We start from the raw sequence: 12419 nt of genomic DNA on the forward strand, positions 1-12419 counted from the left end.
AGACAGGACCAGGCGACTTGTTTCCGTCCACAGGGTGGTAGGCTTCAGAAGTGTCCCCACCACGGGGCCCTGAGGCCACAATGCGGCTGGATTTGCAGCAAGGCCAGGCCTGGCGGTGTCTGTGGTGGGCTTTTCCTTCTGGGTGCACTGACTTCCAGGTGCATGGCCCACCTGCTGCACTGTCAGCACCCTGGGGTCTTCCTCTGTCAAGGGAGCCCCCTCCTTGTTTTTCTGTTTCTTAATCCTGTATGCCTCCTCCACCCATCAAGTAGGGAACTAACCACGAGCTATGCCTTTGAAATCACATGGAACCTTTATGAGGACAGTACATTTCGGTCCTGCTGTTCTGAGGGTGCCATTGGGTCCGGTACGCCCTTAGCGACCTTGTGCACAATAGAAGGAGACGCTGCCCGGTCAGCACCGCTCTCACAATGGTTCCTGTGCCTGAGCCCAGGGTCGTGGCCGCTGAGTCCGTCCATCTCCCCGAGGGCCTTCCTCTTTCCACTGCCCTCCGCTTCACCAGGCATGGTGTCCTTCTCCAGGGTCTGGTCACTCCTGACAGTATGTTCAAAGGCGGTATGAGGAAATATCCTTGTCTTTAGGCGCGCTCTGGCTGTGCTTCTTCTACGACATTTGTGTCTGGCCTCTGGCAGTCCACGGTCATCTCAATGTCCCTCTCCCACACCGCAGTCAAGGCGCACAGGTTCTTCTCCAGCCCCCTATTCAATGTCCAGCTTTCACATGCATACGAGGCCACGGAAAGTAGCACCGCTGCTTTTCAATACCCTAAAGAGACCTTGTGGGGTGGATTTACCTAAGGCAATGTGTCTTTCGATCTCGATTGCTGCTTCCAGGAGTACGGATTATTGATCCAAGTAACATGAAACCCTTGACAACTTCAACCTTTTCACCACTGATCATGATGTCACCTGGTGGTCCAGTTGTGAGGGTTTTGATCTTCTTTAGAATAATAATCTACGCTGAAGGCTGCAATCCTTGATCTTCATCAGCAAGTGCTTCAAGTCCTTACTTGGAGCAAGCAAGGCTGCATCACCTGCACATCACAGGTTAGTAAGCCTTCCTCCAATCCTGATGTCACATTCTTCTTCACAGAAGTCAGATGTCACATTCTTCTTCACAGAAGCCAGCTTTTCTGAGGATTTTCTCAGCATACAGATCGAATAAGCATGGTGAGGGAACACAACCTGGACACACACCTTTCCTGAGTTTAAGCCATGCAGTATTCTCTTATTCTGTCCACACAACTGCCTCTTTTTTTTTCAATCATTTTATTGGGGGCTTGTACAATTCTTACCACAATCCATACATACATCCATTGTGCCAAGAACCTATATACATTTGTTGCCATCATCATTCTCAAAACATTTGCCTTCTACTTGAGCCCTTAATATCTGCTGCTCATTTTCCCCCTCCCTCCTCACTCCCCCTACCTCATGAACCCTTCATCATTCATAAACTATTATTATTTTGTCATATATTACACTGTCTTCTCTAGGCCATACGTAGATTCTTGTAATCAGTCCCCCCCCTTTCTACCCCACTCACCCTCCACCCTCCAGGCATCACCACTCTCATCACTGGTTCTGAAGGAGTCATCTGTCCTGGATTCCCTGTGTTTCCAGTTGCTATCTGTGTCTATGTACATCCTCTGGTCTAGCCAGATTTGTAAGATAGAATTGGGATCATGATAGTGGAGGGGAGGAAACATTTAAGAACTAGAGGAAAGTTATATGTTTCATCATTGCTACCTTGCACCCTGACTGGTTCATCTCCTCCCCACAACCCTTCAGTAAGGCACAACTGCCTCTTGATCCATGCACAAGTTCCACATTAGCACAATCAAGTGTTCTACAACCCCATTCTTCTCACAATCATCCATAGTTTGCTATGATTCACATGGTCCAATGCCTTGGCATAGTCAATAAAAAGCAAGTAAACATCTTTCTAGTATTCTCTGCTCTCAGTCAAGATCCATCGGATATCAGCAATGATATCCCTTGTTCCACTACTCTTCTGAACCCGGCCTGAACCTCGGACAGCTCCCTGTCAATGTCTGCTGCAATCATTGTTGGATGATCTTCGCAAAATTGTGACCCTGTATCTCTCCAGTTTCCTCTTAAGGAGGCCAAAGACTCCTTGGAGCACAGCCTGTGAACCCTGAAACCCAGCCCAGGGTGCCTGTACTCCTCCATTCAACTCACCTTCTTGGGTTCTAGTTTGTAGCACAGTGAATTATGTAATATGGCCTAGCCATTGGCCTTACATCTATCATCAAATGATTACGTGGGGCCAATCAAATGAGATGCGTATGGCCCACCAAAGGAATTAGACAGCTTGCTAATAATGCAAATAACCTTCATGGTAACCTCTGTGGGGATGTAACTATGCAAATAAGGTCTATAGAATGCTTACAAAGAGATTGGTCAATGTTGCTATCTTGTTGGGCTGAAAATAAGCCCTCCTAGAAGCCAGGAAGGGAGGCCATTACCACAAAGAAGAGACAGAAGTGTAGCGTATCCTTTGAAGCCAGGATTCCTATATTGAGAAACTTCTAGAAAGAAGGGATGTAATATGGGACATAAGGAGAAACCGTGAGGCACAGAAGCAGAAAACATGGTGGTAGAAGAGGCAGCAGAACCAGGAGATTGACAGGAGATGGTGAGGTGGGTTTTATGGCCCACAGAGCCAAAGCTGAATACCTTCAAAAAAGAGGCTTGCTGGCAGAGTGGGGTACCTGGGGGCACTTACTGACAAAGCTAAAGAGCTTTCCACACTCTCTGAATCAGAACAGAGGGCAGCTGGCCTGATTGAAGAACTGTATCCTGAGTAGTCTTGATCCTAAATTGTAACCTGTTACTTTCTTACTTGTGAGTTTTGTGTAGCCATGGCAACACTTTATTGGACCCAGCAGAGACTGCTGTGGGAAGAACATATGGCGATTCTGTCTAAATTCCACTTAGATCGGACACCAAGGAGATGGCAAGTTCAGTTCTGGGCCAAATTAAGATGTACTGACATCATTCCTTGGCATTGGCACAGCATGCTGGTCCCCAAACCACATATGGCCTTCAGAAGAGCCTTGTGGGGTGGGGCCACCTCCCCTGGACAGTCAAGGATGCTAAAGCTGCATAAGTGACTCACCTGCCAGATGTTCCACAGCAGGAAGTAGCAAGCCTGCCCCACCTGAGCCCAAACCCACACCCCTGCTCCAGAGCTTCCCCTACATGCCCCAGACTGAGAGCTGTGTCCTGTATTTTGTTAGGTGTTATGGAATGAAGTGTGGCCCCTTAAGTCACAAGTTGACTTCTTGGTCCCTGTACTTGGTGGATGTGATCCTGTTTGGAAACAGGGTTTTTCCTTCATTATATGAATGAGGCCACCTGGGGTAGGAAGGTCCAGACCCAATAGCCTCTGCGTGATTAAAAAGATCAGATGCAGAGCCAGAGGCAAGGGACGAGCAATTCCTGTGAGGACCTGTCTCCATATAGAGGGGCTCCCAGGAGGCCCCAGGCCACTCACGAGGGATACTCTCCTGCCAGAGACACACCCTGAACGGGGACCTTGAAGCCCCCCACTTGTGCTGTTTGTGCTACAGCAGCACTGAGTAACCAAGACAGGCGAGAGCACTTTCTCGCAGAGCGGTCTGTGTGGATCTCTCATGGACGTTAAAAAACTACAATGGTCACAGCTGGCCCCCGATGTTCAGAATAATGAGATGTGGGGTTGGAGACACTACATCCCGCCATGAAGACCCATTGTCACTCCTCCACTAGATGCCGCAAAAAGCCCCCGGGTCTTCCCAGACCCCTGGTGTAAGCTCCCTCCAGTCCCGGGAGCTAGAGGAAGGGGCCCGTGGCAACACCGCAGAGGCTGCGCAGACTCACCGTGTAGAGCTCGTTGGTCACCTTCAGCAGCTCCTCGTGCATCTGCAGGCCGATCTCCTTGCTCTGGAATAGGGAGGAACACGTGTCAGAGGGCCAGAAGGTGGCTGGTTGTATCTACCCATTTCTTGTCAAATATAAAAAGTCAGATAAAATTTGGGGTGAGGCAGCAAGTGGGGCAGCCGTCAACCTAACTCGTGGATCCAGACATGAATTGCTGTGCTCATGTCTGTGAAAGTTGCCCAGAGAGAGACTCCCTGGCAAAAAGGAACTCTTTGGTCCCCTTAGTTGGGGACCCTCCACATCCCCTCTGTACCTTGATGATTCACGGTGGCATTCATTAGCATATTAGGGATTCTGAAGCAGCCTACAGGCAGGCTGCTCCTCCCAATTCAATCCTGGCCTTCCTAAGCTTACTTGCCAGAGGGTGCATCCCTTGTTCAATGCTCAGTAACATGTTATGAAGGCAGGGCTTCGGAAAACACAGCTTGGGAAAGAAGAATGGAGGCTCTCCATGAGGGTCATTCCAGGACCCCCTGGGTCCTGGTTCTTATTTTCCTTGACTAGGAACCAGTGGTGGGCACACAGAGGTCAGTATTGAACTAGCCCCTCCACCTTTAACACCAACTTGTGCGATGGACAACGGCTCCCACTTCAGTTGCCCGTTGCAGCCTGTGGCATCTCAGGTGACCCTCCTGGATCAGAACAAACTCCAACTGGCCACATCCCCCGCCCCCACTGCCAGTAAGTCAGTGTGAAGTAGCCTCCCTCCTCACGTGTGGTCAGGGTCTCAGGAAGCAGGACCAGCAGCCAAATGGCTCACAGCAAAGGCATGGTGCACCTCACATCACCGTTTCAGAGTGCACAGGTTGGTTTTCACAGCCTGGACCCCATGGATGTCTGGAGCCATGTTTTGACCCTCCTCCCTGGGGCTGGTCCCAAGGCCTCTCTGCCCAGATCCTGCCAGGGCGGTAGCTCAGCACCATCAACAAGCCTGCTCCACCAGTCACACAGGAGTCAAGCGGTCAGGGCTCCCAGTTGTCCGTGTGGTCTTAGATTAGTCATGCCACCCCTGCCCACCCCTCTCTCTCAAGTCTCGACTGCTTGAAAACATAGCATTTCCCAAAGTGTGCTGTGGGGGCCCTGCTGGGTGAGACCCTAAAAGGAGGTGGGGTTTCTGAGGCCAAAGACCATGAGAAAAACTGGCTCAGGTCCGGCAGGCAGGGTTTCTTGGCTGTACGGCTTCTGGGCCTCACCACCACCTCGTGCGCACAGAGACGTTCCCAGAGGGGTGGGCATACAATTTCCTCCACGTTGCTCCTTCTGGCCTCTCGTGACCTAGGTGATCAGTATATGAAGGGAAAAACTTAGAAGAAAACAGTGGCCCGATGGGTGTGGAGAGTTCCGTTCAACCTGAAGACTCCAGGAAGCTGTGCTATGAGTGCCGCCGTCATTGTTCTTGCTAAATACCCTCCTTGTTTGCCTGGAGTGGAGTCCCTGGGTGGTAGAAAGGGTTAATGTGCTAGTGGTGATTCAGAGCCTTCTCCCCCTGAACCCCCCCCCCAAGGGACCTCCCTAAAGTCACAGCTGTGAAAACCTTGACATAGGCTCGCTCCCCCTCAGAATCAGCCTATTAGGAACTGGCCAGGGTGCTGTGGTGGTGGTTCGGTTTGGTCTGCACCAACAACTTGTGTCTCTATCGATATTCCAGGCCCTGAGTCCTCCCTGAGGAGTTCAATCACCCTGTTCTCACTGTCAGCTTGGGGGTGGGGGAGTCCAGGGTAGACAACTCACAGCTTGATTAGTGGTGGATGGGCAAAGACCAGTTTCTCCTGTCCCTAGAAGGGTCAAGAGCCCCTGCAGTGGTGACTGAAGGCACTTCAGCTGCAGCTGAGGAAGCCTGAAGGTCAGACACCATCTCTCCTCGAGCCCCTTCCCTGTGCCCCACAGCCTGCCCGCAGGTGCTGGGCCTGAACTGTGCCTGAGATCTCTTAGCCTCCATGCCTCAAGAGAGAGCAGGAAGTTTGGAGGATATTCCAGAGCAGCCCTGCCTCCGCACTGATGACTGAAGATGAGGGACCTTATTTGAACCCCCCTCAAAGCCTGAGCAAAGCTCCCTGGGGACTGTCCTGAGCCTTGGGTGCGGTGCTCAGAGAACCCAGCCAGCCAGTGCCCTCCTCCTTGTCCCTGGGATTCTCTCCACTGGGAAGTCTGTGCCTCAGTGCCCGGTGGTCCATTGACCTCCGTGTTTCCAGCCACCACCCTCTGTCCATGTGCTGCTGATGCGGAAACAGGTCCCAGCAGGGCTTCCAGACAAAGACTGATCAGGAACACCTAGAGCAGCGGTTCTCAAACTTCCTAATGCCGCCACCCTTTCACACAGTTCCTCAGGTTGTGGTCATCCCCCAACAGAACATGATTTTCGTTGCTACTTCAGAACTGTCATTTAGCTACTGTTGTGAATTGGATGACCTCTGTGAAAGGGTCATTAGCCCCCCAAAGGGGTCGCCACCCACAGGTTGAGAACCTCTGCTCTAGACTACTTCTGAAAGTCAGCTGTTGAAAACCAACTGCATGACCCCAGTTGGGTTGTGTGCGCACCATCACCATCTGAGGAGGGTGAGGCCAGGACCCACCCGTTGGCGGCTGACACCACCATGCTGGCATCTTCCCACCCCCAAGGACAGCACCTCTCCAGCACGCCCAGAGTCTCCCCTCTGTCTGCAGGACCACCGTGTCTCATGCCCAAGGCCATCCTTTCTTAATAGTTCATGGGAAAATGGAAAGAGATGGTAATGGAAAATCTCTACCAATTTTTGAAGCCCCCCCGCCCAGCCCTCGCCATGCCTACTTTTATGATCTAACTTTTTGAGTAAGTAACAGATACCTGTGATTCAAGAAACCCCAACGCCGGCAAGGCAAACAGCAGAGGCTGAATCGCTTGGGCTCTGAGACCTCACCCAGAAGCAAATGCAGATCCAAGTTTCTTCCAGTAATTTCCAGAGGGGCCCATGGACATACATGCTTATGTGTGGAAGTTGTAGGCCCATGTTTTAAAAGAATAGAGGCATGTTCTATTCCCCTGGGCAGTTTGCTCCCTCTGCTTAGCTACACATCTGGGATCGATCTTCCATAGCAGCCTGCATGGGACAGAGGGGGCTTGCATCGGAACGGATTTAGTCAGCTTCTTAGAGATGGACATTAGGCTGTCTCTGGTCTCTTGTATGAGAAGCTGATACCAAGGGCTCAAGTAGAAAGAAAATGTTTTGAGAAGGATGATGGCACCAAATGTACAAATGTGCTTGACACAATGGATGGATGGACGGATGGATGGATGGTGATAAAAATTGTATGAGCCCCCAAATAAAATTATTTTTTTAAAATCATCGCCTAGTGAGCACTGCTGTTCCTTGTCACTGTGCACTGTCTACATGGGCAGGACACTGGCAGATGAACGCCTGGAAGCAGGTCTGCTGAAAAGAATTCTTCCTTCAGGACCCAGCTGGCCTCCTCCACCCCAGCCCGAAATGGCTCCCCTGCACTCCCGAATCAGCAGCTTTGTATCTGTGAATGGCTGTCCATTATCCCCACTGCCAGCCTCTCCCATACCTGTTCTGTGTGACCTTGGGCCTAAGGTCAAAGGCTCAAATCGCCTTATCAGATAGCAAACTCAAAACTATCTGAAAGTGAGCCTGTGAACTTTCCCTCACTGCCTGGATAGCGGCCAATGGAATCCTACCTCCCTAGGCACACATGATGTCTCAAAAATCTCAGGGTATCTTTGATACTTTCCCCAAATCCTTCCTCGTCAATCCACAGTCTCTTACTAAGCCCTACCGTCAAACTCCCCAAGCCTTTGTTCTCCGAAACAGACCATGCCGATCCAGCCTCAATATTCATTCTTGTTCTTCCTGCTCCCTGAGAGCCATGGACTTGGCCCTGCATTCATTCCTCCAGCCAAGTTCTTCCAGGGAGCTGGCCCTGTCCCCAACACGAGACGCTGGATTTGGGTTTGCGTTGTTAATCCAGGGATGAGTGCATGGCTTAACTGGACAGAAGACAAAGACCTCCGTGCTTCAAACAGAAGGCCTGAGCTCTTCTAGTGCGTTCCAGCAGAAAAGCATGTCCACGGAGCAGCTGGTAAGATCCAAATCCATCATATCGAGTCAACTCGGTGCCAGAGGAGAACCGAGCCCCCAGGGCTGCCAACGGGTGTGTGATGTCGAAAGCAGACCGCCACGCTTTTCCTTTCACGTGCCCTTCAGGAGGATGTGCACTGCCGGGCTTTCCCAGGAGCTGAGCACTTAAGCACCTGGGCCGCTCCAGGGCTTCAGTTTCCATTAAAAGTGATAGGACTTTGGGGGAAAGGGCAGTGGTGATGGTGAACAACATGAAAAACATAATTAATGTCACTAGATTGTGCAGGTAATGAATGTTGACTTGGCAAATGTTTTGCCAGGTATGTATTTCACCACAATAGTCTTTTTCTAAGCAAGCAAAGAGAGGTGGGATGAGGGGACAGGAGAGAGGAGGGAGTCAGATTGCCTCAGAGGGCATTCTCACAGGGGCCAACTCTTGCCCATCAACCAGGAAGAGAGCAAAGGCTAGTTGGAAAAGAAAGACGTCCAGCACTGGCATGGCCGGAGCTGGGATTGGAGCAGAGGCCAGGTCAGATTTCAGAGACTTCTAGCAGGTAGGCTAGCTCCGAGTGGAACGGGAGCCATGGAAGATCTCTGAGCCAGAGAGGGAAGTGATCAGAGCTGCCCTTCCAGAAGATAAAGACCACAGTGGTGTCACTTTGTCATGCTGGGGCAGGGTGGGGGGGGGTTGTTTCTGGGTTGCTATGATTCTGGCTGGTATGCCACTGATATTTCAAACACCAGCAGGATCCCCCAGTGTGGGCAGGTTCCAAAAGGGAGCTTGCAGATGGAGGCAGACTAGGAAGAAAGGCCTGGCACTCGGCATCCCAAAATGTAGCCAAGAACGCCTTATGAATCACAGAAGAATGTTGTCTGACCCGTTGGCTTTGGCCACAGAAGGGCCCAATCTCTGGAAGACCGCATGCTTGGTAAAACACAGGGCCTGTGAAGGCTGGAGAGCTGCTCGGCAAGGTGGGCTGGCTCGCGGGCCTCATGAAGGACTCCGACATGCTGGTGGTGGTGAGGATGGTGCTGGACGGTGGTGTTCCATTCAGACATGAGGTCATCGTGAGTCTGTATGACGTCTGCAGAAGGGGCTAGATGGCAGGGTGTAGGGGTCCAGTTCTCGTGTTTCCTCAGTGGGGGCTTTAAGCCTCCAAGTGGAGCCTCTCTGACCCCCAGTCCCCACAGCACAGGGGCTGGCCACACGGAGAAGTCTTCAGTTACTGAGTTGCATAGGATTCCAAAGCATTGTTGGTGGGGGGTGGGGGGTTGTTTAATGGTGTCTTCTTTGGTTTGGGTTTGGGATTTTGTTTTGCTTTGATAGTGGGGTTGGTTGAGAAGGGAAATAGCCCCAGCTGCAGTTTCAGAAAATACTGAGTGAGATAGTTAAGGTTTATTGTGCCAACCTGGCTGATAAATATGTGGGGTTAATTGAAGGACGAGAGATAAATGGCTCGGTGAGCCTCGCCTTTCTAGTTCTTGGGTCTCTTGCTTTCTGATAGTTGGACCAGGGTGCAGCCGCCTTAGCCAATTCCCTGCTCTAGCTGGCAAGGCTCACTTCCTGCGAGACATCCTTGAGGAGAAGCCACATGGACCTACCCAGATGCAGCCCTGGGTGCTGGAGCGGCCACATGGAGACCCCTGCCAGTGCTGAGAGGCTTTTATGCTCACTGATTCAGCTTTCCTCCTGCAGTGGGCGTCATTGCGTGTATTTTGTGAGATGGAGGAGGACTTTGTGGATTAGTGTCAGGCATATGGGCTAATGTTAGACTTGTAGGCTTGGGCAGCACTGGGTTGGGATGTTTTCTTGATGTGCACTTACCCTTTATATAAAACTCTCTCTTATACCTATGAGTTTCTGTGGATTTGTTTCTCTGATGTACCCAGACTAGCACACTGAGTGAGGAGAACAAACCAAACCTTCCACCAGGAACTAGGAGGCCAGAGCCCGACAGTCTCTGGCAGACACACTCACACTCACACCCAGCCCTTGGGACCCACGGGTAATGATCCGGCCCTCCCAGTGCACATTTCTTACATTGCTGTCGTGCCGGAAGAGGTAGGCGTGGAGGCTGCCTCCTCTCTGCACAGGAAGTGTGTGGACCGTGGAGAAGGACGAGATTGAGCCAAGAAAAAGTTGGCCATGCTTACACGGGGTGGAAAGGACAGCCCCTCGGCTCCATCAGTTCGATTCCCCTCAAAACTACAAGCTTTTGGGGCCCTAACTGCCAGGACAGCGGTTCAGACTTATCAGCCACTCAGAGGGAGAAAGATGAAGCTGTCAGCTCCCGTAGAGACTTACAGCCTCAAAAAAACGCTCCAGAAGGTCACTGTGATCCAGCATTCACTTAACTGGGCTTTGGGGGTTGCGTGAGGGCTAGGTGGGGCGGGGGTGGGGATGCTGCCCAGGCGATCACAGGAGGCTTAGCAGCCTCTTTGGCCTCTGCCCATATTAACCCATTGCAATCCAGTTGATTCTGAAGGTGACCACCGGAACTACCAAAGGTTCCCTAGGACAGAATCACTCGCCGTAGCCCACGGGCCTCAAGACAGCAGCAGTTCTCTGACTTGCAGACACATTTTGTTTGGCCAGTCAGTATTTTCAGAAAGTCTGAATACTTTCCTGACACTTATAATTCAGGAAATTTCCCACAGACATCCCGACGTGCAGCTTTTCATAAAAAACTCGAATCTCTTACAATACCAGCCCACCCCTCTGTCTTCAGCAAACTCATCTGGGCTCAGGTTCCAGGACCCCCCTCAGGGGGACAGCAAGTGATCACCTGCAAGGTCCCAACAGTCATTCAGTATGACTGGCCCAGGCCTGCGGAGCCAGGACCCCTAGGAGAGCCTACAGAACACCCCAACATTTGAGAGCCACTGAGCACAGTCTTGTTCCTGAAACCAAGTCTTGTGCTCTCTAGTGCGTTCACAGTACTCCTGGCATGCAAGCTTGCGGTCCCCAAATCCTTCTGCCTGCACCCTCTCCTCGTGGGCCTCTGCGACGGTGGCCAACTCCTTGCCCAGCTCAAATGAAGTTTACACAAACACTGAACAAATCCTTATTCAATAACAGCCTCAACTGGACACTGAAGTCACAAAGCTCACGGGGAGATGGCCCTTGCTCTCAAGTAAGAGTCCCATCCACAGCACGTGACCAGCAATCACGCACTTTCCAGTGGCTGACTACTGTCCTACAGCAGAGAAGCCCTGCGGATGCAGAGGTTACACACTAGGTGGTTAATCACAAAGTCAGCAGTTCTAGACCACCAGCCAGTTCCACAGGAAAAACATAAGGCTTTCTACTCCCATAGAATCTCGATCTCAGAAACCCACCAGAGCAGTTCTACCTTGTCCTGTAGGGTCACTCTAAATCAGAATTGACCTGATGAGAATGAGTTTGGTTTTTCTGGAGTCTGAAGTCACTTCCAGCTAAAACCTCTAAGGTGGGCTCAATCAATCAGCAAACAAACAGTTGCTATAGTATCGATCCTGACTCGTGGGGACCCATGCTGGGTCAAGGCAGAACTGTGCTCCCCAGGCTTTTTCAAGGGCTGAGTTTTCAGAGGTCGGTGGCCTTTCTGCAGCGATTTCCAAGCCTGGGTGGCTTGAACCTTCGAGCAAGGAGAGAGCCTGGGAACCACCGCCATCATTCAGGGGCACGCTGTGCATAGGTGTTCTCTGCATGGTGTGTTAAGTTTGCACTCCACTCTGCTGGCAACCAAACAGTCGGTGGTTTGAACCCACACAGCAGTGACCTAGCAGAAAAGGGATGGCGATCTGCTTCCATAATAGTTACAGCCAAGAACACCCTACGGAGCAGTTCTGTCCTGTAACGTGGGGTCGCCCTGAGTCGTACACGACAACCACGAGGTGCATATGCTACACATGGTCTCCATCCATCGAGGACTCGTATGTACAAATACTTCAAAGGTAGGCACTACAGTGGTGTGAGTCCCACTTGTTGGGTGATGAAGGAGCCTCTGGGGGGTTGAACACCTGCCTCAGCCTTGCAGGCATCTGGAGAGCAGAGGAGCCCGTGCTCCACTGTCAATGGGTCCAATGGCATGGCAAGGCCAGTGAGAGATAGAGATGTAGATGTACCAGGGGAGAGAAGCCACTCTAATACTGTAACAGAGATGAATGCAGACCACAAAAAAGTTATGAAGGCAGGTGTGTACTCTGCACACCATCTACCTCCCTTTCTCGTCACCTGCAGAGGGAGCTGTATTCCTGGAGCTTCAGCTGCCTACTTGCAGGTTGGTCTGCTTCCAGGCCCTGGAATGTTTGGACCCCCTACCCTGCGCTGTGAGGAGTAAGTCAGCCAGGATGGCCACCTGATCCTTGTTTCCCTGCCCTTATAAGAGGGTCTCCC

General features: G+C 51.5%; 1 protein-coding gene across 2 annotated transcripts in view; it reads right to left on the reverse strand.

Annotated features, from left to right (window-relative positions):
* SRGAP3 (SLIT-ROBO Rho GTPase activating protein 3) overlaps positions 1-12419 on the reverse strand; it is a 300362-nt gene that overhangs the window by 95950 nt on the left and 191993 nt on the right. For both annotated transcript variants that reach the window (XM_075550390.1, XM_075550392.1), the window contains exon 4: positions 3906-3968. In XM_075550390.1, coding sequence (XP_075406505.1) covers positions 3906-3968 — 63 coding nt within the window. The remainder of the gene's footprint in view (positions 1-3905; positions 3969-12419) is intronic.

Source organism: Tenrec ecaudatus, chromosome 5, assembly GCF_050624435.1.
Source record: "Tenrec ecaudatus isolate mTenEca1 chromosome 5, mTenEca1.hap1, whole genome shotgun sequence".
Lineage (NCBI taxonomy): Eukaryota > Metazoa > Chordata > Mammalia > Afrosoricida > Tenrecidae > Tenrec > Tenrec ecaudatus.